The sequence below is a fragment of the Anopheles merus genome, chromosome 2R (genome assembly GCF_017562075.2).
Source record: "Anopheles merus strain MAF chromosome 2R, AmerM5.1, whole genome shotgun sequence".
NCBI classification, from domain to species: domain Eukaryota; kingdom Metazoa; phylum Arthropoda; class Insecta; order Diptera; family Culicidae; genus Anopheles; species Anopheles merus.
Genome location: NC_054082.1, coordinates 53,438,737 through 53,464,653, shown reverse-complemented (window position 1 = coordinate 53,464,653; position 25,917 = coordinate 53,438,737). Strand labels below are relative to the sequence as shown.

Below are 25,917 nucleotides of genomic sequence, written 5' to 3'. Positions count from 1 at the left end.
GAATATTTCACCTCCCAGCCGGCCGAAACTGCAATGGCTATTTTTACAGATGAGGAATACGTGAGGTGCCTTAATATTTCGATTAGCGTGCCCCATGCCCGCGAGAGTTCCTCCGCTGTGTGTGGAAAGACTTTGACGATTCGCATGTGTGGTAGCTTGCCGTCCCGCCCAATGCGCCCATGAAGTTACGCTGGGAAGCTCGCTGCTGTCGAAACAAATGGCTGGCAGTAAAAATTTATCCCACATTTACGCTCACCCTGCGTTTGTTTGCTGGCCTTCCCGGGTAGTCCCAGGGTCCTTGGGCAGTGCGTTTCGTTAATGTTTCATGGTTTAAGGATGGGTTGAGCGACGGGCTCGATTCGGAATGGTGTGATGGAATATTCCGGGTTTGTAAAATGGGTTTGGAAAACGGCTATTAGATCCAATCGATAGGGCTAGCGGCAGTCGTGGGAAAGCTGGGATATGCGTACGGTTACACATCCTTTCCGACAGTTTCGAATCAATCAACAACTGGTGGGCTCGGTTTGGCGCATCGCTAACAGAGCGGTTTGGGTGTAGCAGTTTCGTTCGAATGCAATGGGTTGGGTTGTTTGCCATTTGTTTAGCATTGCAAATGTAATTTTAATACATGCAGTACAAAAGATGTTTATGCGGCATCTAGTTTGAATGTGCAGTGGAATAACTCGTGACGCAAGCAAATTGCACATTTTCAACAGCTCTTTTATGGGGTCTTTCATGTAGCTTCATCGAAGTACTTCAGTATTAAAATCTTCTACATAATTTTAACTGTTATACAAGGTGCATTGCACCGTTATTTTATGACATAAATACAGCTAAACGTAGCCGCTAACCTACTCATATATTAGGCAAACTAATATCCTATCTTCACATAATACAGTTATAGAAGTTAGAATTACATAATTAAACTCATTTAATATAAACTCATTGTGTATACAAATACTACTTATAACCAGTGTTGTAAACTGTTGAAATTTTTTTTGACATTCGCAGTAGGCTACTGGTCAAAATCATTTTTCGTACATCACATTCACTGTTGCCATGACACGACTGTTGAAGAACGACATTCATTTCTGTAGTTACCGTCAGTGTCTTTGCAATGACATGACTGTTAAAAATGTAGTTTGAATGTCAATTGACATTCATCTTGTGAATCCAGAACTGCCTGGTGCCTTTACCGATCGTAAGTGACAGAAAAATTGAATATTTTCACTTGGCCAGTGCGAAAATCAGTGTCTTCTTGCTGGAGTACACGAATTTAAAAGAAAAAATGTTACAAAGGAGAAGGCGATGTAGTGAACTCGAAAATGAAAGTCAAATTAATGTCGCCAAAAAATGTCGTCGAATCAAATGACATTTTTTGACATGACTGTAGAATGAAAGAGTGAAAACTGAATGCGAAGCTTCAAATCGTGTCAAAGTAGACAATTTCATGTCGAAGAACGTCACCGCTAACAACACTGCTTATAACTAACAGGCATAAACATTTGAAATAGCAGCGAATGACTCATTCAGAAAGCCTGAAAGATTTCGAATCTAGTGAGTTTTAAGCTGGCTTTGCGAATGACTCACTCAGAAAGCCTGAAAGATTTCGAATCTAATGAGTCTTTAGCTGGTTTTATTCGTTAGTTGAACGATTCTACCGCATATTTTTTTTAAAACTGTACCTCTGAAGAATCCAGAAAATTCGCTCCCCCTCTTTCTTATCGCTTCTCTTCTCTGGCCTGGCCTGCAGTACCCTTGCTGCATCTACAGTAAACGTTGATCCTCTACGCCTGCGGTGCAGCCTGCCTATCGCAAGAGACACAATTAACAAATAATTGACATCACAGACAAAATGTAATCCTCGATAAGTTAAAGTCTCCATAAACAGTCTAGCTGCATTCCAAAAGCACAGCAGCAGTCCTTGTCTCCTCGTTATGGTGGTGGTGCCGCCCATCCCATTTCTCTAAAGGGATCCAACGTCTTTTGGCTTTTACTGCCCATCACAAACGGGCCCAACAACGTGTAGTAGCGCCAATTGCAGAAAGACGGTGACTGCGGGTTTCTGTGCTCCACGTAAGACGCGTCCATCTCCTATACTGGAGAGCAGAGGGGAAGATTCCGATCCGGTAAGCGTTTATATAAATTATTAAACAGCGCACCATAACAACACAGCCCCACAGCCTGGTCCCGCTCGAGCCGAGCGCGAGGGTTTGGATCAAAATATTTTCCACTCCATAAAGAAATGGCCGGCTGTAGGGAGGAAACCAACGGCGTGTCCAGCAACACCCGTTAAAACCTATCACTCGAATAGGTGACGAGAGCCGAGGTGAGTGGCTGGGATAGGAAAAATGCTCCACCGCGAGGATCAGAACGAAGGTGACGATGGCACGAGGGAGGAATCCCAAAGATAGCTGTAAAATATGTAAAATAATTCCTCCCTTTCCCATCGAAACCTTCTGGCCCGCAACAGGGCCCATTTGGGGTGGCGGTTTTGTTGCCGTTCGGTGTGCCTTTTTTATACTCTATTTGACCATTCCTGTGGCTCATCCTTCGTGCTAACTCCCTCTTTCCCTCTCCCTCTCTCTCTCTCTCTCTCTCTCATTCTCTATGTATCACACTCTTTTCCTCGATCATTACACATTCTTTCTGGGCGTCCTTCGAGTGAATCTCTGATCCTTGTATGTAAAACCCCAAATTGATAGCAAGGGTAAAAATGGTCCATGGTTTACTGCTGAGGGGTAAACAACTTTTTAACGACCCTAGCGCCACCATCCTCTACCTTAAACACACACACAGATACATTCAAGCAATTCCAAAAACTGTGCCAACTGTTGCACGATTGCATCATGCCAGTGATCTTGCAGGTTCTACAAGCTCGAAAGATATGCAAATTAATTAACACACACACACACATTCTTGCTGCACTACACTCTTAAGATAAAACACACAGACACGCGCTAAGAGTACGCCATAAAAAAGTCATAAAATCCGAATCAACCCCTTCTCCTTTTTCATTCCGGCTTGACTCGCAGACGGATCAATCCGATTGCAAATTGTCATCACACTTCTGTGCATCGCGGTGGTGCATCGCTCCACGAACGTATGGGTGAGAGATCAATGATCTCTACGGTACTTGCAGTTGCGCGAAGAAAAAATCCCACTCACACACCATCTCCTGCTCGTGTTTACCGTTGCGATTATCGCATCAACAGTTTACACAGACAAAGCTGCCCAAGTACGAAGCAAATGCTCTGGAACACGGTCTAGCATAACGAGATCGCCCGCCGTGCCGTTTGTCACAGTTAGACTCTTACCATCCCCTTTGACCGTCACCCTCTCGTCTCTTCCAAGAATGATACATCGACCTGCTACCACTGCTTTGTCATTGAGCCTCGCTGACTAATTGAGGCAGAAGTGCAGCAGGAGTGCACAAATATTTATCAACTCCTGTGTCACCCCGCGAATGGAAAATCCCTCCAGAACACAAAGCACTCGACACGGTAACGGCGTGCGAAGAACGGTGAATCAAATTAGGTTCTAACGATTTGTGCAATTGGTTCTGCTGCTACTTGTCGGCCCGGATGTTCTACACCGTGCACCGTCACCGTCCAGTGTATTTCGTACGCCTTTTCCCGAGCGCCTCACTGCAAGCTGCCTTCGTTAGCCCGCGGGCAAAGCCATTCAAAACACCGTTTGCCCTTTTCCGGTGACACTGAATGCAACGTCCATCCGGTTACATCAGGATAAGGGAACTCCCCAGGACTCGGCCATCATTTAACCTCCTTTTTCGGATACTCTCCCTGGCTGGCTGTTCGGCATAGCTGTAGGAAAGAGTCAACCAATTTCCTTCGAACGGGAGCATAACGATCACGATCGGTGAGAAATTTTATGTCCCCATTGTTTAAGCTCTTGTGCTGGAGTAAAAGGGAGAATTGCAAGGCGAAGGGTTCCAATATAGCCACAGTATCTAACTGTAATCTAAAGCGTTTATGCTCTTACCTCATACCTATTTCACTGACTATTTTTGTACTGCATCTCTTCTTCGGCTCCTTGGCGTCCAAATAACCTCTCAAACCTACTCAAGTGGTACGCCCTAACTTCATTGTTGACCGTCGCTTCGCTATGCAATTTTCTCCAGCCCTTCCAACGAAAATATCGGAACTTTTGGTCAATTACGTCGCGGATTTTCCAATTATCGGCCTTATTGCCTCATTAGTGGGTGAAGTTTTCAGCACCGTTTCGTGCAGATTTCACACCCAACTTGCATCGAAGATTGGCAAGTCGAGATTGGCGCATTCTGATCATTAACGCGAAGTGCAATACGAGATGGTCCCGATACTTCCCCGGCTCGATAACGACACTATCGTGATCGTGATAAACTTCATTGAACGACTATGGCCCACAGATTCACTTTGCAAATTAATGAAACAGAGAAAGAATTCCAATCTTCCATTACATTCTGTATATTAAGCTAGTATTAGTTGCGGTTGGGGTACACTTTAGCTCAACCTAATCAACGACCTAATGTTGATATAATCTTTACCTAAAATAATATTGTTGCAAGCCGCACGTGACCATTTTTGATATTTTGTAGGTACTTTTAGTAGAACGATGGACCATTTCCTGCATAGATTTTTTCTTTGACAATCTGAAAATTTTAATACCGTTGTGCAATAATGTATAGCACATTCAGAAAGGCAAAATTTGGTTAGTTATTGAATTAAATTTACTTAAACAAAATCCCATGTATGCTTCATTGTTTTATCGTACATCAATCCGTTTAGGTCACTAGCCTACACACCTGACAGCAAAATCATGAACTTTTATAATAAATGATCTAGTAAAAATTTCAATAAAATCACTGTCTTGTTTTCTTTGCCTTAGTCTACTTTTTGTTTAAATAATTAAAATAGTTTTAAAAACAATCCTAGTATTGAATTTGAAACGAATAATGAGTTTGAAACGAATGACGAGTCACTCTTTGGACCCAAAAGGCGATCGGTAAATCGTCTTGCTCTATTCCAAGTAATCGTGAGCGTTGGAACAAACAGCTCGGATAATGATCTTTTTCTCGGTTCAAATTCGTCTGTTAGCCTAACTGTCCCGTCCTCAGCCAATGAACCTATAAATAAGCCGCCCGCAAACAACCACAATAAGGCAACTATAAATCCTTCCCTCGCTCTTGAGCAAACCATCAATTCAACGCGCTTTCGTTGAGAACAAATTGTTAAAATAAACAAAACACGGCCAATAGCATCTTTCCAAAAATCTTTCTTCTGGCCACGTTGCACGGCATAGGTTTTGCAACGTCGTGACATTGATCCAACCCTGCAACAGTTCGGTTTGCAACACGACCATCATGTCACACTTGAACTTGAACGTCACGCACGCCAACGGTTGTTGTCGGCGCGGTTGTTGGCGGTGCGGTTGTTGGCTGCTTTACATCACTAGATCAAGGCGATCGTGTTTTTTTCCTCCCAGACCGTTACGCTCGTAAACCTGTGAACTACACGATGACGCCGCTCATATTGGAGACTGTAGCGTTCGGTCCGGATGATGTGAATGTCCGATGAGTCCCCCGCTCCAATCACACCTTCTTGTGGTCCTTCTTGTGATTTTCTTGTCGCCGAAGAACCAGTTTCTTCATTCCGATCAAAAAAGGTGCGATTCACGGCGTTCTCCCGTTTTAGCTCCGGGTACCCTCACGCCTGTATCGCTCCGTACATTTGGCGAGATTTTATTTTCATGAATCATATGTAAATTTCTACTCGCTCTTTCGATTTTGCGTAGTACCGTTAGCTCACGGGAATGTGCATATGTGTCCAAGCTCCCTGGACAGAATTGGCAGTCGGCTAGTCAAGTGTCGAAGCGTGTCGACGTTAGCAGTCCACAACTCCACCGGCTCAAAAAGTGTAAATGATGACGAGAATGATGATGATAATGATGCTCTTCAGATCGTCATCATCGCAGCAGCACTCTGGACGTGCCGGAGCGTGCTTGTTAGAAACGAACATCATTAGGATGCATGTGAGACTCGGTCAGCTGGACCGCGCACCGCACAGCTGGAGCCGTGTACAAATCATTTTCGCATTATCGATGCACTTTTGCCGAACTGCACTCACGCGGCCCTCAGCAGCAGTTACCGCGTCCGGGCGACCGCACAGTTTGCAGATGGTAATGGGGAGCCCATAATTATTGCTATCGATTCCCTTTGCCAGCAATCGACGAGAGCCTCGCTTGGGCGAGAGATTCGCGTCGGAAGAATAATCACGCCTGTTCAGGGTTCGGTCAGGCTCACTGGCTGCTGCGTTGACTCGCGCCGCGTACTCATTAGAGCTCTCGGTCATCCCGTTGCCCATTATGAAGTATGTGGTAATGCTTAATGGCACCGATGTGTTATAATGCGATTAGGACGCGTTTACGCCATCGAACGCTGTGATCGTGATTTTCGCTTGCTTTTCGGTTAAGCGCTTCACTGGCCACAGTTTGGCAATTTGCAAACCCGTAACCGTAGTCTGACAGTGATCAAAGTACTTCCATGTATCCCCGCTACTGTTCTGACCGTTCTCAAGGGATGGGTATGGGAAGAAGGCTAACGGCAAGATCCAGAACCTAAAATCAATATTTTTCCATCAGCGAACGTGTTATTTACCCTTGACTGAAGGTTGCATTCAACCGTCTCGTCCCAATTATTGAGGTCAGCGTTTGCAATGTGCTTAAAGTTCCGGGCAACAGCGTGCTGCAAAGCGTTAAAGGGTGTATGTGTTGTTTTTTTTGTTTTTGTAATTATTTTCTTCTCACTCGCGCACGTTTCTTTGTGCCCATCACCTCGCAGGCTCGGGGCCAAAATACGGATATTAATAAACGATGAATAAAATTAAATACAAATTAAATCATCGCCCCCGGTAACCTCTCCGATGGGTTGCACCTGGGCCCTATGTAAATCAGGTCCACAGGGCCATGCATCGCCAATTGTCGACAAATTATTAACAACAAAATTGATTTAAGATAATCGACATTGACAAGGGGTAGGTCATAATTTTTATTTTCCGGCCACTGTTCCACCCTACCCGCCTTGTATCCTCCACCACAGCAATCGCTTTGTTTTATCCCGTTGGCCATGGCAACAGTGGAGATATTTTAAGCCCATTGTACTAACCCCCATCCTTTCTATCAGGATGCTGATTCACCGCCATTTCACTGCGCCGGAGCAACCACTGTGATCAATTTCGTTGACACATGCGATTATTCATGGAGTTTTCGAAACAACAGGGACACCGCACAGACGGGCAAAACTGAACACGCGATCCCTGCGAGCTTTGTGCCATAAATTTTGCACCTTAACGGTAACTTTCGAATGCGACACTGGAACTCCATGGACTCGATATTGTCGTGTTAAAGTTTGTGAATAACGGCCATTGCTTAGGAAGGAATCCAGTGGGAAGGAGTGGCAAATGGTTCTAGTTTTCTCCAATACTCCGCTTCTTGCACTACTATGTATTCATGTATTCGATTACATCTTGCAACCCGTTTTCCTAGCTTTCAGAACATACCGTGGGTCCGATGTAGGTCAACAAAACTAACTGAACCTGCTGATCGAAAATGAGTAGGAAGTGATTATCAACCTTTTGCCTGTTTGCTTTTATGGTGCGGCTCAAGGGCTTTTCGTTCATCCTGTAGTCAAGTTTCAACCTTATGACAATCGGATGATCAATCAACTTTGAACGATTTTAAAGAACATTAAAAGATTCAACACCGAGTACATTTTAGTTTACCTATAAGGATTGAATTGACTTGTCGTCTTCATTATCTAACCACTTATCTCAATAGTTTATTCAGACTCTGACTAATCCATATAACATCATGTTAATATGATTAAAAAAAAGAATCTCCAGCACCTTCGAGTTAGCTAGCACCTAAACAAAATTTGCATTATCATACCACCCTTAAGCTTCAACGACTTACGAGATCCAAATTCTTCGAATTAAATCCTATACTACCATCTTGACATGAACCAAACAAAAAAAAATACATAAACAACGCGAAATTAAATTCTGCACAATTAAAACGGACCTCACGAATGGAACTTATCCCACAAACAAACGCACACATAACAACACCAAAAACAACAACACAATCTCGGCACTAACTCTGCTGTTGAAGGACACCGACGCCATCCGAAGGGGTCAAACGGAAATTGTGCCTCTAACCGGTTCAACCATCATTATCAATCATTCTCTTTCGACCGGCAACTCATCATTCACGCTCAATAGAATACGGAACGATGCTTTGTAGCGGAGCCATCCCTGGTCCAGCATCCGACCGGGGATGGACACATCCAGCCATAAAAAGTCCATTCCAAAGATTGCCATCGTAAAAGACTGCCAGGATCCGGAAAGTGCGGGCGCGAAAGGATACCCATTTGCCCGTTGATCCTCCCTTATAGTACAAACTCATTAAATCGTTGCTCACAAGCTCTGCCCGCTCGGTTAGCACAGTGCTGAGTGTTCCGGGCTGTTAATGCTGTGTGTCTCAATTTCCACCCCCACACACCCTCCGTTCCACCCCACTCCATCCCAGACCGTGGGCAAACAAACGATAAGATGTATTCCTTATAAGGGACGAGAGGTGGACAGTGGATTGCACCCATTTACTATACCCCCCCTTTCCGCTTGATGCTAACCTGTTTGCAGCAAATGCATCGGGATAACTTGCACAAACATCTTCAGCGAATGAATGTACTGTGATGCTCCAGCAGGAACACAAACGATGCTGTCAATTCTGTACAATTCCATCAAAAATCAAATCGAGCCCATTCCTTGTCCTTGGGGAGGGTAAACCGTCCGCCAGCGCTAAGAAGAGGGAAATAAAATTTATGATCAGTGAAATTAAATCCATCATGACTGCTCGTCTACCGTCTATCTGTCTGCAACTGACACTGGACCATTCCGACGTTGTTAGCTAGCTAGAGTAACAAGAAAAATCGATTTCAATCTTATCTATTCTCCTGATGATATCTATCACTGTCGTGGAATGATGGCACAGTAGGATTGCTCGTGACCGACCGCGCGTTAGCGAAGCCCGGGCACGGAATTTACTTTTCACCGACAGGGCTAGAAAGAACAAGACAGTCAAACATATTCCACTAGACATGCTGCACCGTAAGCTTTAGCGTAATCCCATAATTTTCGTGCCCCTTAAGTGCCGAGCTAATTGAAGGCTGGTGGCGGCTGGGCAAATTGTCACCTTTTACGTGAGGGAAGTGCTGGAATTATCGCTACCAATAGCGCCTTAAGGAGGATTTCAAAACAAAAACGGAAACAAAAACGCAACCAACTCCAACCATTCGGCTACAGATTTATGCTTCCGACGTACCCACTTCGCATGCCACTTTATCAGGCGGCACTCCTCACCTCAGACACCTTTCGGCAGTTGGGCGAGTTGTGGAGTCAATTTTTCGGGAAGTATTAAATTAAGCTCTCCCCGGCATACCACCATCCCATTCCCCCCACCCCCTCTCCTTGCCAACCATTGCTTTGCCACGTGGTGCTCCTTTTTCAGCGAAGGAAGTTTGTGTGTTTGCCTGGTGGGCGCCTACGCACTGCCGAGCCTGCACCATTTCCACGGAAAATCGACTCGATCGAAACACGCATACGCCGTAACTCTTGGCTGACGCCGACCGGGACCGAAGGGCCTGTTGGCCCAAACTTTTCCCCTCTTTCTTGCCCCCCCCCCACGCCTGGTTCGCGGCAACCCGCCGAGCCAAAGGGAAACCGCGCACACACACAACGCCACCATCTTAAAGTCCCGCTCGACCGGGAGAGAACGCAATAAAAATAAATTAGCTGTAGCGATTGCTGTGGTTTATTTTACTTTTTTCGGCATTCAGCGTGTGTGTGTGTGTGTTTGTGTGCTTTCACGTTCTCCGCATTCCTTCCGAATGGTTGATCTCGATGAAAAACGGCAGGCATTTGGCCGTGGGCGAATGTGGAAACCTTACTGGCTAAATCCCAAATGCGATGGGAGAGTGAGACGGCGCGTGTTGCTAAAACCAACAACAACAACAACAGCAACAACAGCCAAAGCCACAATACCAAGGGAAAGGATGCAATGGGAAAACAAACGGTTCGGGCGAATGATTCCGAAGCAAAAGAAATGCCAGCGAACCGGTAATACGGTTGCTACACGTTGTTTATTGCAAAATCTCATCAGCCTGCTTAATTTAATACCCACCGCTCATTCAAAACCCATTCAACGTCAGCCAACCGCTGATGATAAGGACTCGCAAGGGGGTATTTCTCGGGCTCTTGCTTTTCTCCTTTCTTTTACTGCCACGCGTTGCCTTCGTCTTTCCAGACACAATGCGGGCGGTAGCGAACGCGTCCTGTTGAACAATGATTCGACCATGTGGAACAAATGGATGAATGTGTTGAATTGTGAGATTAATGTTGGATCGACGCGCCTTCAAGAAAAGTGCAGGGAAGTGAAAAATATCATCCGAATCACTGGGGCGATCCTTATCACGGGCAGGATTGATTTGATTGGCAAATTATTTGATGCACGGAGACAATCATTTTCCACGCCTGTACATCATTGAACAGGAACAAATATAGTCGAAATTTATTTTATATTTCCCAACAAGTTCAAAAATGTTCAAAACGGGCATATTTCACAAAAACAGGAAATACTGTCGGCATGTGCTGTTTTGTTCACACCTTATCATGCAATATACTTAAAGTTACTATACACACTATTTAATACGATTCTTATCGTTTCATTTCCATCATTAATTTGCATTAAAAAATAATTAAATCTGATAGCTGCCCACTGCTGTCAACCTATTGTGACGTTGAGCTTCCCATTTTAATTAGCCGCTCATTCATCGAAAACTTGAAACGATTTAAAGACCGCAAGAGAAAGAGAAAAAACACCGTGAATTCAGACAAAACACGCCTCTTCGCTCAGGCTAGCAGCTTCAAGTGCATCGAAACCGTTGCATTTACTGCTGCACCGCGTCCTGCCCGATCGCGTAGGCCGTTTTCCCTTGCAAAACATTATCCAAGCTTAAGGGCGTACGTTTGAAAACGAGCCACCGGTCAGCAACTCCTGACAGGTCGACGTCAAAACGAGCCACAATCGTGCAGCTCTGCCCCACCCGACATCGGGAATCATGAATAAATTAATGAAAATCCAGTCGCCCTGCTGCCGTCCTACGCCCATTGGCGTGGGGACGTTCTTGAGCAGGAACATCACAGCAGCAGAAACATTTCGAGTTGCGCTGGGTAGGAAAACCAGCCAGTAGGAAGGTAGATTCCAATGGCATTGCTTACACCAAGGGCGACCGGCTCAATGATGTCCGCCTGCTGAAGTGCAAGATCTTCGGTGAGGGTAATGAGAATGTTGCATGATTTACGCCACATTGCGTAGATGGACCATCTCGGCGGGGGCTTATGTAACCGCGGGCGCAGCATGACCACGATCGGCCCATAACAGGTCTACCGGTTTCGTGGGTTCCAACGCCGGCTGAACAACTGGATGGTACGATCGCGACCACATCGGCTCGTTACTTTTAATTTCAATCGCAATGCGGGAAGGCTTGGCCACTGAGTTGAACGAACTCCCGGGCACGGCGTACCGTTGGCCGACGGGCGTACCGTTCTGGCAGCTGTGCCAGACAAACCGAAGGAATTTACGATATGGAGCAAGCGTTGCGACTGAATCCAATGGGCTCGAGGATGGACTGGTTTTGTCCTCAGATCAGCCTCCACTCCAATATACGTCTTAGAAGATCGCTACCAGCCGTAGCCAGCCTTTGAAGATGCTCCCGGCAGCTATCATCAACAGCTTGAAACGCAGAAAGCAACGTCACCGAATGAAGTTGCTACCGTGTGGCGGCGGAAAGCTTCTGCCCACCCCCTCCGACTCACGGTGGCATTACGGGTCTCTATCAAGTGGCTAGCGGACAGGGGCGTAAGGCAAAACAAGTTCCCGCGCTACCGTTCCATCGTGGCCAGATGGACGATCGGGTGAATGCTTGCGCGAATGCATTCGTTCGTTACCGCGACAAATGAAGCGATCGGAACCGACGGTACAATCACTATCTAAACATGGCAAGTTACAAATTTCCCTGTCCAACCATCGTTCAATCACGGTTACCAGCGGAATGTGATTGCAATCATTGCAAAGGGGAAAATTAGCCCTCCGTCTCCTTGTTAGCCGCTTGCAATCCCATGCATTAGTTTTGTTTTCTTTATGCGGCGTCCTGCGTAACTGCGAACAAAGAAAAACAACATAATTTGTTGTTTGACTATCCCCGCCCATACTCAACTCGGAATATTTGCAATAAAAATAATTAGTTTTATGACGATTCATATTGCATTCGCGATTTACCTTTCATAATGTATCGGCACACCTGTTTGCCATACTAATTATGCAATTTTGCGTTCATAAATAATTTTACACAGAGTAAACGTAGCAATACTGGTAATAGTAACCGTTATAGGTACAGGGAACAGACATGTTTGTTTAGTTAAATATTCATAAAACTAGCAAAAACAGTTCATTTTGGAAAATGTTCAGCCTAGTTTTGTTCCTTCGTATTGTTCTCACAAAAAATAAGTAATGGAAGTATGTTTTATGTTCATAAATGAACATATTTCTTTTTTAACAAATGTGGAAATTTAACATAATGAAAAAATTATATCAAAGCACAGTTGACTGCAGTATTATTACAATGCTACATTCCACAATTGATTCAATCGATATCATAAACATCCCGCGGATCAATCACGCAAAAAATCGATATTATGACAGCATTTCATATAATTTCCTTATTATTCATATAAAAAGCTGTATAACTTTGTTTGTTATAACGGACATCTTGTCAAGTCGTTCGAGTTGGCGACTGTACGAATCCAATGCTACCATTGTGGATGTGGCGGAGCAGTCAGAAAAATATGATTTTTTCTTCTTTAATTTGTTTTATTTCATAATAAAAAAACGATTATTTTCGCACTAGACAACGTGTTGTATTTCAATCGCAATTTATTGATAAATGCTTACATGTCCCTTATTGGCTAGTTTAATCATAAAACAATAACTGTATTTCTAAGAATTTCACCTCTATTAATACAATTACGTACGATAATGGTCACCATGGCATTTTTCAGTATATATGACTCTAGACCTTCAGATATCTCGAGAGAGAGTAAAAAGTCTCTGAAAGCCAAGCCCACTTCACTAGAGAGTACAGGCAGACCTTGACCAGCAACGGTTGTTGTGCCAGATAATAAGAAGAAAAACGGTCGTCATGAATTAAAATAATTAAGCTGAAGAATATAATGTCACTATAGTTCATTAAATTCATACATCACATTGTCACATCTTCTCCGTGGGTACTAGCGTGGTAAGTATAAGCCCTTCTAGCGCATTTTAGGACGTCATCAAAGACGGAGACGGTTTTGCCAATCGATTCAAATACTGGCTCATATAGTCCGACGATCCTATCCCTTCAACCAGCACTCATTCAGACACTTAATATTGTTTTACTTATTTTACATTATGTTGAGATTCACTGTAACTGAGCATCTTTAATTACTGCAACTCCTCCTATCGACATAAATTTAGTCACCTTTAGTGAAATACAGCTTGGTCAAGCTTCTATCGCATTGTGTTGAAAATTGTACGTGAGGATTCTTTAATTTCTTATAAACCACTCACCGTCTGAGCTGTGAAGCTGTGCAAAACGATCAAAATAATATTAATGTACCAACGAAACAAACACAAACAACAAACGAATGCTTTCCCATTCATACCAGAAGCTACCCATCCATTGCCTCCCGATGTTACCCACAGCAGTTCAACTGCTCTGATAGAACCGATCATTAATACGCCAAACAACTGTTTGCTGAACGAGCAAGCACTTGAGCATTTCCCCCAGAATTGCAGCCGCTGAACCGTGGCACCAGTGCCAATAAATAGCGTAATCAATAAACCGTGCACAGCATAACACAGCCAGCGTGACCCCTCTCCCAAGCATCTTACGGAGGCGGTGGTGGCTAAGAGAAAGGAATTTTCTCTCCACCGTGCTGCAATTTATGATTTTCCACAAAACACATAGCATACCAGACCGCCTCAGAAATAGATCGCTCGGGTCGGTGTTTTACGATAAATGTCTATAGCCACCGCCGCCACGCACACCGCAGCCGTTCGGCATACGCTACCCGCGCACTGCATGACGTCTTTATCTCGATTGCTTCCAAGGTTGCGATCAGATAACAGCATGATGATGGCTGCAAATAAATTAAGTGCATGAGACAAGCATCCTTCTAATTATTTTTTTTCATAATTTTATTTCCCACCCACCCGCAAGTCACTCGATACCCGGTGGCTTTTCATCACCGTTACACTAAGTGAGTCGAATGAAAATAGCAGAGAGCAGAGAGAGAGAAACGGAAGAAAAAAAATAAACCCAGCAGGAAAATGCGCCTGCAAAACGATAACAAGTGGGAAAGATTAATTTGACAGTTCACAAGAAAATTATCATCTGTCAAAGCGTAGCGTACGTTTGCTGCCTCGTGGGACACTGAGTGACGGGCGGCAAAATGACAGAGAGGGGGGGGGGGGAGTGGAAAAAACGCCATTCCAGCAAACAAAATAAATAGCTAGGATTGTGCGCATCAGCGATGAATGAGGACGCGGGCAGAATGGAGCATTTCTCATTATGATTTGGCCTGGCAGCGGGAGCGACCGGTGGTGGGGGTGTAGTATTGCTTTTAATTGGTGCCCAAGAACCAAGCTCGAAATGAGATACCAGCGGAGAAAACGGAGTGTGCAAGAAGCGAAATGTACTGATTTTATTAATTAACTAACTCTCAACTCCCGCAACTTGGTGTTGGAGGGTTTGCATGGGTCCCGAAGTTTCCTATGGATCGTGTTTCGCTGGATCCTTTCTGATGTTTTTCATTTCTGAGTTTGGTTTTTTTGTTTTAAGGTTGCTCTTCCAGTCGCTTGTACATACGAGGCAATCCGTGACTGCTCCCACTACTCACTTCCAGCTTCCTTGAATATCTTCTTTCTTTTTTCCCGCTCCGCTTGCGTCTATTTGCCAAAGTCCGAAGGATATCCACGAACAAACACGAGCAAACACAAGCGTTAAAAAAACAGGAAAAAAGGAGATGGAGATGCACACTCCATGCAAAAAAGGATGAGAGAAGCCGGCACAAGAATGATGATACATTATTAACGAGAAGGATGGTAATTTTGCGCTGTAATCATAAAAAATAATTGCTTCTAATTTATGTTTTTTTTTAATCTACCTTCTCGCCTACCCGTGGCGCCCACATCATGATGCTATTAATTTTCCCCAGCTAGTCGCCCTTTTTTCACTGCATTTTGCTCCGGCTCTCGCCATCTCGCTTCGATATTTTTTTTCCAAACCATCGCAACCCCCCCCCCCCCCCCTGACTGACCACATCCTGACATTGACGCATCCTTTGACCACCCATCCCGCGACGGCTGCAACGGTTCAGCCCTTCCCACGTAGCATCGCCGAGTGCGATGCAATTAAGTGCAGCTTCCTGTGCGTATTTTCTATCTCACTCAATGGCTGCTACTCGCCTACTCCGTCTTGCATAAATCGCATTTGCATTCTCGTGGGAGGTGAGAAAGGCGCAACGAAAGGCGATTCGTTGCGGAAGCGAGAAAAATGCGTGTTTCAACATCACTCTGCATAACCGTCCCTGTACGGCTCTCACCCTTTGCACCCGCGGTCTCACGGCCGGTGGACGTACCAGGTGCTTACTCAAATGACATTTAATTAGCTGTTCGTCACATAGGCGAAATGCATTCAGCACTCCCACTGGTAGGGCACATCACACGGGGCCATAAAGAACGCATTCAATGCAAATTGGCCTTCCCCATTTTCTTTTGTCCCCCTCCGCACGGAATGCCACGATCGCGCGCGAGTATATTTGTTTCACCTTATTTTGTTTATAAATCGACTGTAATAATCGGTATACGCTGTACGTGCCGATCCGGGTGCAAAGATACATAACTAATTTTATTATCATGTAATGCAGCTAATCGAAACACTAGCACAGCAACTCGCTGTGCACGCTACCAAGTTTACCTGTTGAGTGCATCGCGTTTAAAATTATCGTATCGGAAAGTGATCTGAGGGCGACTAATTGCGTTAAACTTTGCAAAGCTCTTATTAACCTTTTACTATTACCATTTTTTCCCTCTTTCCAGAATAACTTCATCATCGTACGAGCGGACGATCTACTGAAGTCAGGGCCGAGAGCAGGCTAACACGATGGAGAACAAGCGGATCGTCTGGTCCGCGATGCTGCTTACGCTGGCAGTACTGGCGGCAACGGCCGAAGGTAACATTAACCAGCAACTAATTGTAGTGGGTGTAATGGCAAAAATCAAATCAGCTGGGTGGGCTGCTTTCTTTCAAAGGCGAACGTTTGCCGTCCAAACTGCCTTACATAATTCATGCTCACCTCGTCGTCGTCGTGCGTCGTCTGGGCGGATTCTTTTCACTAGCTCTCGCGAGGAGGGGAAGGGAGATCGTTCAATTTTCTTTCCCAAAGACATCTGTCTCTACGGCGCAACCGATTATTGTGGGCCAGCCTCCGTTTGTACGCCAGCCTCCGTTATGTCAATTATCGTGGCTCGCAACACCTTCTGGGCACAGACAGCAAGAGAAACGACCTTGACAGTGAGTCCTTCCCGAGCCAGTGTGCTGCGGGAAGGGCCGTGGCAGTGGCACAAAGAAACCAACATAAATAATCGTTCGTTTGACGCTAAGCCCGCGTGTCTCGCTGACTCGGTTCAGCAACCCGCCAACGAAGGGCGGTAGGCCTCTTCAGAGCTATTTATCACTGAGGACGTCGAGCCTCTTCGTACGGTGTGGAGCGCCAACGGCAACACGTCCGCGCGGCCCAACCGCACACACGCGCGGTTGAAAATGAGACGTCGTGTCGAGCCCGGCCGACGTGCGAGGCTTAAGACAGGCGTCACTCCGACACGTTGAAAGGCAAACTATGCTTTATCCTGTTTTTCTTTTTCGTGGCAGTTTCTTTGCGCCTACCTAGCCTGCTCATCGTCTTTTGCGATGATTTTTGCGCTGCCGGCCTTTCTGCCGGGTGCCACTGCCTGCTGGGGACTCTCGAGCCTGCACAAAACAAAACCGCAGGTGATGGATCGTGTGACGTGTGCATTTATGAAAGGTGTAAGAAGCAAACAGGGAGAAAGAGAAATGAGTGACAGGAGAATCAATTGAAACAATCAAACCATCTGTAGTTGGAGTACTCATCCACTTGGGCGACTGTGTAGGCAGCAATGTGTGGCAAGTGTAATGCAAACATAATCATTTGAAGCGTTACCGAGTAGAAGGTGATTTTTTCCATCCTCGTTTTCTTCGCGGGGATAAGTTTGCTACGAGTTTCATTTATTGTCTGTCAATGGTTTTCTATTCCTGGTAGTGCAGTTGATAGTTGAATCAAAATGTCTTTTTATTTCGAAGCAAATTACCTGCATAACTGCCATTGCACTATGGTGATGCTTTTCTACAACAAACAAAAAAATAGTGCAACAACAACGCAATAATTAACCTGTCAAAATGTGAAGCTCCAAAATGCAATCAACTCCCAAGTCCCCGAGTCTATGCTCTGTCAGACGCATTGGCATCGATGAAGGCCGCACAGTTGCCATCTACCCTGTAGATACACATCGTAAACGTCATACACGGCATTCGGGCCAAATGACTTCCAGCAGCTGCCGTGCAAGTGGTGCCGTAACGTGCCTTTTTTACTTCTTTCTTTTTTTTGTACTGTTTGACAAGTGGCTACTTTGGTCGCCGTTGTGACTTTACTGGGCAAAGATTCACGCATCACTCGCCTCGTCGAATTGAGGCAAAAATGCCCCCACCACCCACCAGTGCCCGCAGCGTTAACATACTGCATTTGATGGGTTTTCTATTAGGACCTAGGTTAAAGCCAAAGGAAAACAGTATACACATCTGCACAACCTAGGGTTCTATATAAAAATTGATATTTTTTATGCTTCTCCCTCCCTTACGTGGGTTTCTCCGTGTTTGCAAAGCATTTGCAATATTTTCTAAACCGACGTTGACAGCGTTGCTCCAATTCAACGTTGGGAGTACGCTCCAACCTGCCTCCGTTGCTTCCGATATACGACTAAAACCGATCGTAACCTAACCGAGCTACCGCTGACGATGCGATGACACCCATCATATCCTTTCCATGGTACATTCGGCAGGTTCACTCGGAAATACTGGCCCAGCCGGGCGATTCTAACCCACCCTTTCGGCTCCCTTTAACCTCCCCCAATGCATGCAGACGCACACACACACAGAGAAAGACTCGTAACCCACTTCACTTCAGTGATCGATTTTGACCGATTGAAAATTGCATCTCTGTTGCAGAATCCATTTTAGATTCAAATCTGCCTCCCACCGGCAGCCCATTTTTCCACCCATCCTTTCGAGGGGCCGCCTCCTAGCCAAGTTCCGACGAATCCATTAACCATTCTCTGCAAAACGATCTCGAGTGTGCACTCTGCTCGGAGGGAACGTCACACATACACATACACACACACAGAGGCTACTTTCCTGTCTGGCTTTTCCAATGGTCGGCCTATACCGTACGGCTATCGGCACACTAAAGCAAAACGTTCAGGACGAGCCATACAAGCACACGTTTCGCGTGAGTTCAATTTGTTCGTATGCTCAGCCAATCCTTTTACCCCCCCCCCCTCCCTCCCCCCTACCCGATCACGGGAATGTCACCAAGCAGTGGGCTTCCGTTACCGTTGGCAGGCGCGTTTTCCACGTCGATAGAAAAATATTACGAGTCAATGGCGAATGAAAATAAACAAACCTTACCAACAACCGCTACGGGTGGGGCGGAAAAAGTCAATGTTGCTTATGGAATGATCCTCTCCCTTTCCCACATAGCTACCTGTTTGTCCCATCCTTGAAATGGCGAGTAATCTTCCGAGAGAATGAAAGGGAGTAAAAAACGGTTACTATACAGAACTTTGGGAGCGAGAGGACACTTGAAAAAAAAGTGCCATCAACAATGTTCGATGGTGGCACTGCGCGACGGTGTGATTGATGATCGTGTTTATGTATGGAATAATATTTATCCATTTGCCATCGGCCATCGGGTAGGACACCGGAAATGGCGGCGCAGCGAAACCGATCCGAAACGCAGCAGGAGCCGTGGCCTTCGAGAGGGCCGAATTTCCATACCAACCGCGAAAATGCGCATCCTTCACAGCTCGATATCGATCTGACCCGCGATCTTGGTGGCCATCATTCATCCAACACTCGCAGCCTTACACGCACACCCATCGGTACGTTCTGCCAGCTACAGAAACCAGAACCGGGCAAAGGTGGTGCTGGGTCCTGGGCGACGCCAATTTCTCCAACGCAAAACAACACCGTACCGTGTCTTCCAAGTGCAATTAAAACCGATATTTATTGCGGTTTTATGCAAATGCAATTGCTCATAACGATACACTAACAAGTGGTGGTCGGGTCGGGTTGAGTGTGTCCCGATCTGCATCGCTGTAGCTCGGGTCGTTGCACTCACAGTGCCCTAGAAGCACAGCCGTCCGGTGAGCAGGGACGTGCATCCTCTTGCGTAGCGGCAAGAAATGACTTCTGTCAAACCAGTTCATTAATGAAGTCGGGACGGGGCCAACCAACCCGCACAGCGCGCGACGCATTGCCGCAGGGCTTCGGAGACTGTCTGATGGGAGCGGCACGAGGAGACGAGAAGGGGAAGCTTATGGCCACTGTGACCATTGCATCGAGCGCCGTGTCACACCGAGGTCAAGGCAGAATCGGGTGGCACTGTGACTACGATTAAGTATCGATGATGCCAATACAATTAGTCAGATGGATGACGATTGGGGTGCAGATGGTTGAAATAACGGTGAGCCCGGGCTGGTATAAACCGCACATTGTGGCTTTGCGCGTAGCTAATGTCGCATCGGGAAGGAACTTCCTATCGTAGACTGGCCACTTGCACACAACACCTCGGGGCGATTACTCTGGAGTCTGGTTTGGCTGCTTGTTAGTTGCACGTTGAAGCTCTGCGGAAGCACGAACGCGATAGTGTAAGGGGAGATTCATGTTTAGAAGCTTACTCACCCAATCGGGATGTTTGTTATATTGGATTTGTTGTTCGAAAATTGAAGCCAAAGATGAAAGGGACCATTTAGTGTACGCGTACACTAGTGATGACGGTTGTTCATGTAAAGAAGAAAGTTTAAAAATGTTATTTGCGTTCGAATCCATCACAAATATTGAATACGTTTGCCATCGTTGAATGTGCCAAAAATTCTATTTGTGAGCTTATAACATAATTTAGCTTATATCATCAATTAAAAAGCAGTGCTACTACATTGAATGAGAAAACAAGAATTTTATTGTTGTTCAAACTTTACTTCAGTGTTTTAGGACAATACAATATTCCCTAATTATTTGTTACAAAAACATCAAATAGAAAAGTATGAACAGGTTGACTGGATGTATAAAATGGGAAGCTCGACGCCTTTTTCAGATGCCGGAAAACTCACGTTCGCAAAGGGAATCTGTAAATAGAAAACAAAAAATAAGAAAAAGAATGTAATACATCTCTTTTTCAAATGCTAGTACATTTTTACATTAAAATCATTTAAACCTCTAGCCTGTAGCATCTAGCCTTTGCAAAAGAAACCCAATTAAAGTTATCGAAATATTTCAAATACTCGATTTGGTAGTTTTCCAGCGCACAATTATGGTCTACAAGCATACATTTCTAAGAATAAATAGAATCAAAGTATCGAATACAAACCCTAAATAATCCGATTATAATGATTAATGCGTTTGTTTTCAATAAAAAAGCCACATTTTAAATTAAATTGCTTGGCATGTTTTGTTGCAATAATACAATTTCTGTAATAAGTATTGTGAGGAAAATCGAGTCTAAAGCAGAGATACAAAACGAAAAACAACAAACTTCCTTGAACCCTTTTTGCTCTACGACGACACACAGCGAGTCCAAACAGACCCACCATGATCTTAATAACTGGACTTCTTAATAATGATGAACCTCGACTCTATCAATTACGCTACAATAAGCAAATGAAAGCTAAATTATCCGTAATACGATCATAGCACGAAAGCGCTCTATCGCTCCACCACTCCCCTCGCCTTTCTCATTCTCTTACTCCCTCTCTCTCTCTCTCCCTCGTTCTGTCAACGCCTATCAGCGGATGCATTACATTACATGAGCGTTCCGGTTAGTTCATGCGTGATGCTCCCGAGATATCAATTTCCCAATTAGCCACCAATGCGTCGGTGTTGTTGTTCGTTTTTATCCCTCCCTTCCTCGAACAGAGATTTCAATTTACTCGTTTTTTTGCCGGTGTCTTGCCGCTCAGTATTAAACCTGTTTAAGCGAAGGAAGCGCAAAAAAAATACCGCACAACGCACGCACACACTCCAAACCGACCATCAAACGTCAACAACGATCAGTTTAACTGAGTGAAAATTAAAAACGACGGCAGAAATGAAGTGAAAAATCACACACCTTCTTCCACGCTTTCCAACGCTCGGTGGCAATCAATCGGCAACGGGGAGAATAGCCGGGTGGGGTGGCCCGTCATCGTCATCCCTACAGCACGGTGCATTCCGTGGCTGAGTAAATCCAAGGAAGGAAATACTGGGCAAGGCAGGACAAATAAACGGTCCGCAGCGTTGCTACTAACGAGACCTCGGCACGGCGCGGCACATCTTCTCGCCCAGCTGCTGCCTGTAGTGTACCTTAGTGTGCGGTTGTAATAATAGTCCACTCCACCGGCAATTGAGGGTATAATTTCGAAACGATGATCATTATCATTATCAGCACTGGTGCTGCTGCTGCTAGTGCTACTTTCCAGGCCGGCAGGCTGCAAAAGACGAGGTATCCTCGACCTTTATCAACCGTTTAGCTCATCGAGCCTCGAGCACGGGGTCGGGGTCATGCGTAAAGGTCCTTGGGCAGAAAACTACTGTCTGTGGAGAAAAGAAGGGGAAGGAGAGGATCTTCGAGAGATTCGCCTGGAAGGCACATTTGGAGACGAGCCATTCCTTGACGGCACTTACGCAAAACGCCGAGGCAACTACCAACCCCCCCCCCCCACCCCCCAACCCCATGCGTACCCAGCCGGACTGCAGGGTCGTGACGCGTTGGAGTTTATTATCATTTGTAACTGTTATTGCGATTACATTAATCCCAGCCCTTGCGGGTCGGCACCCTTGCGGGCGAAGGACATCGACCCAGCCGCCAAGTCTACTCGTCGCTTGTCTACAGCGCCCGCTTCGCTGAAAGTTGCATGATTAGAATCGGTCGGTCGCGGTTGCGTTTTTCGTCGAGCCCGTTTTCCCTTTTTATCTTTCACCCATAATTCTCCCCACCCCCGGACACTTCCGGACATTTCAGCCGCTGGAAATGGTTCTGTTTATGTTTTTAAAGCTACGACACGCGCTACCCAACCACTCTCGGTACGGCTTTTTACGATGATACGACACCGCCCAGCTTCTTACGATACGCGGCGAATTAACATTTACGATCATTACACCCGGGCTGTTCGTGGCTTCAGGTGTCAATCTTATCGCCAACTTTGCCGGCACCCGTAGATTAACCCGGGACCGCTTGATTAAGCTATCAAGTGCTAGGTGGAGATGGGTGTAACGGCATCAGTTGTAACGCACCTCATAGTTGTGGCAATTGCCCCGGGAGGTAAACTATCCTCCATTATTGGCTGCCTTGCCACGTTCAGGGATGCGGGAGAGGGGAGTTAATGCTTCCAGCCACACCTCAAACCCTTTAAAACACCAAGTGTGCCAAAAATGCTATCCGAAAACTCCGACAACATCCGCCCCAAAAACTGTCTTTTTACCATCGAGCAGCCACTAAAGTGGTGCCGAGATTGTGTCAGCAGGAATGTGCTTCGTCCCATTGTTTCGTTTGACGTTTGTCAGTATCAAATGGCGCGAGAGGGGGGAACTGAGAGAAAGGTAGTTTTGGTATGGAATACTTTTACGGCTCTTCAGCCAAACCCTTTTTCGTATGTGTTTTGTGTGTGTATGTGTGAAGCTATCATGTCAATAGCTGCCGGTAAGGCGCGGCTCGTACCTTCTCGTATAGGTTTGCCCCACCGGTGGATCACGATGGGGTGGTGCCGAGGTCGAGATCGAGGTGGCAGATTCAGGTACGAAGCTCATCGGCAGCTGTCGCGTATAAAAGCAATTAAGGAGTCCATATTTTCACGCCCTTCTTTCTTCGCTTCGTCGTTAAGCTCGTGCTGGAGCTTTTGACCGGTGGAAAGTTTGGTCGAAAGGAACGGAGTACCAAACTAAAAAAAAAAAAGAAGAAGAAAAGTTTCACACGGTCATGTCGAGGATCACATCCTTTTTTATTGCCACCGGATGAAGACGGCACCGAGTGACAGCAGTGAACAAAATATGACAACAGCGATGAATTATAACCGATAATATTTATGGGCTTTCGCTTCCCGCACCACCCCGCCCCTGGGCTGCCTGGGAAAAGCTGCAAGTGGAGAAGTTTTATTTTTCGGTACTTTTTTCAATCTGAAAGGAGCGGGTTGCGCCAAAAAGTTTTTCATTACCCGTCAGCCTCCTATGAAAATGCTTGTCGTTTTATTACGCCGATCCAAGAGTTTTCGGTTCGCATATTGGCACATCTCTTTGCTGGCAAACTTATTCCTTGCCCGAAAGGCAGATTTTTCTTTCGCGTGTTTCAAACTCTCGTGATACATCATGTAGCAAAAAATAGGAATTAAATCCTCTTTTTAGGATTTGCAATTCATCCTTAGTACTATAAATAGCATCTAACGAAACGTCTATTTACAGGAACGTAGAATTGGAATTTTTGTCATAAGACAACAATGAAAAGCTTCAATTATGCTCCCATTCTCAACATAACCCAGTAATAAGAAAAAATGTAGCTACTTTGTGGTAAATTTTTTCCCGTTTCAACTAAGCGAGCTTAGTTAAATATGTCATAATTAATTTAACGTGGTTATAAATCGACCTGTTCCTACACCATTAGCCTTCATTTCAGCGCGTTAAATAACCTCACTCACTCAGCACTCATCAGCACTCAACCCATCACGTTTATGCAATCGAAAAAGCTCGTTTTCCCCGTACACTAATACTCGTTTTATTGATTTTCATCAACCATTAAACAATGCTTCACCACGACCTCGCACACACACCGATCGCAATGATCGCAAAATAAACAATCATCTAGCGCGGGGGGCCATTTTGTGGGCGCTTTCGGTAAATCGATCTACCAATGCCGACTGCTGCCCTTTTGCATCAAAATGCACTGATTTATTATGCACATTGGCGGATCAAAATACCATTTCACCCCGACCAACAAACAGCAAATAAATCACCAGTCATCAGTCGACCGTAGCTATGATTTGCGGTGCTTTTCCACCGAACGGAAAATGCTACAGTTGCTGCTACAGTGTGTGGGTTCTGCTCGGCTCGACCGTTTCTCCGGGGCCTGGTTTGGTTGGGGCTGTAAATGTATCGATATGCATTTACACCAGCGCTCGTCTCTCGTGTCTGGGAATGGGACTCCCGCGTGTGGGAAACGAACACCGTTGCACGGCAGGCAAGCCTAAACAGCGTGAGCTGGTGTGCCAAATCTCCTGTAACGGGAGGAAACGGAGCTACATCCAGCACCAGCACCGGCACAACTTGCCCGACGACACCAGGGCAGGGTGAAAATTATTCGCAGTCAAAGTGCACTCATAATCGCATCGAAGGCTGACGTCCGACATGCCGAGCGTTTGCTGACCATAGTCCTAGCGCTGAGCCAAACCTGTTCCAACCCTGGGCCGACCACGCTTGGCAACCCATCCCGCGTCCAACAAACAACGTGCTTGGGTAAGATGCAACCGACCTTCCGATCGCCCTTAGCTCAAGCGCACCGTAGGCGCAACGGTGAAGCTTGTAAATTTTCCGCCAGTTTTCACACCCTGAGAACGCAAACATCCGCTCATCTCGACTTCGGAGAAGGGAAACTAGCGGTCGCCATCGCCACCCGCTGCATCGACGGAGGCCGGAGGCGGTACCGTGTGCGAATAAATCTGAACGAGTCACACGATACCGGGGCTAATAAATAATATCATACAATTATAAATAATCAGATTTAATAATTTATTCCCTCGGATGCGCAACGCCAACGGCAGACCTAGTCTAAGGACCGGAGCGCAAGGGAGACTAATGCGCGTGATGGCCCCGTGTTATTAGTGCACGTTCACGCACGGCCCTTGTACGTGGTATGTGTATGTGTGTTTGTATGTGTTTGAAGCTGAAATACTTGTGCCTGGTGGGTGATGCCCTTTCGCCCGCGAAATAGAGTGTTTGTGCCCCCCTTTTTCGCCCCTAAGGCCTGAGTGGATGGTTGGTCGGTACAGTGTGGAGCAATATACTGGGAGCATCAGAAGCTGCAGAAGCAAGTGATAACTTACTCTCATTCCTATCCAGTCTGTGGAACGGTTTATTACAAACTACCGGCCCAACTGATACTGCTGGGACACAAAATCGCACGAGGAACTGTTTCAGGTTCAGTTGTGGGAACCGGTGTCACGTGTCTCGGCAATGCTCCGGTGCTGGGGCTCGAAAGAAATTAATAATTATAATCTTCATTACTGTCCCGTTTGCTTGTGGGCGCATACTTTGGATTAACAGGGTTTTTGGGTACTTTGCTGTAATCACACTAGACAACAATGTGTCCTTGCACTCAAATTCCAAATGCGTACCATTTAATTGCTAACAAGTTTACAGCTTATTTATGTTCTCTGCCCAAAAAAGTG

The 25,917-nt window shown here is 45.7% G+C and overlaps 1 protein-coding gene across 5 annotated transcripts in view; it reads left to right on the top strand.

The window, feature by feature from the left end:
* LOC121587897 (mucin-5AC-like) overlaps window positions 1-25,917 on the top strand; it is a 54,179-nt gene that overhangs the window by 15,046 nt on the left and 13,216 nt on the right. For all 5 annotated transcript variants that reach the window (XM_041905208.1, XM_041905207.1, XM_041905210.1 and 2 more), the window contains exon 2: window positions 16,255-16,388. In XM_041905208.1, the coding sequence (XP_041761142.1) occupies window positions 16,319-16,388 (70 nt within the window). In that variant the 5' untranslated portion in view covers window positions 16,255-16,318. The remainder of the gene's footprint in view (window positions 1-16,254; window positions 16,389-25,917) is intronic.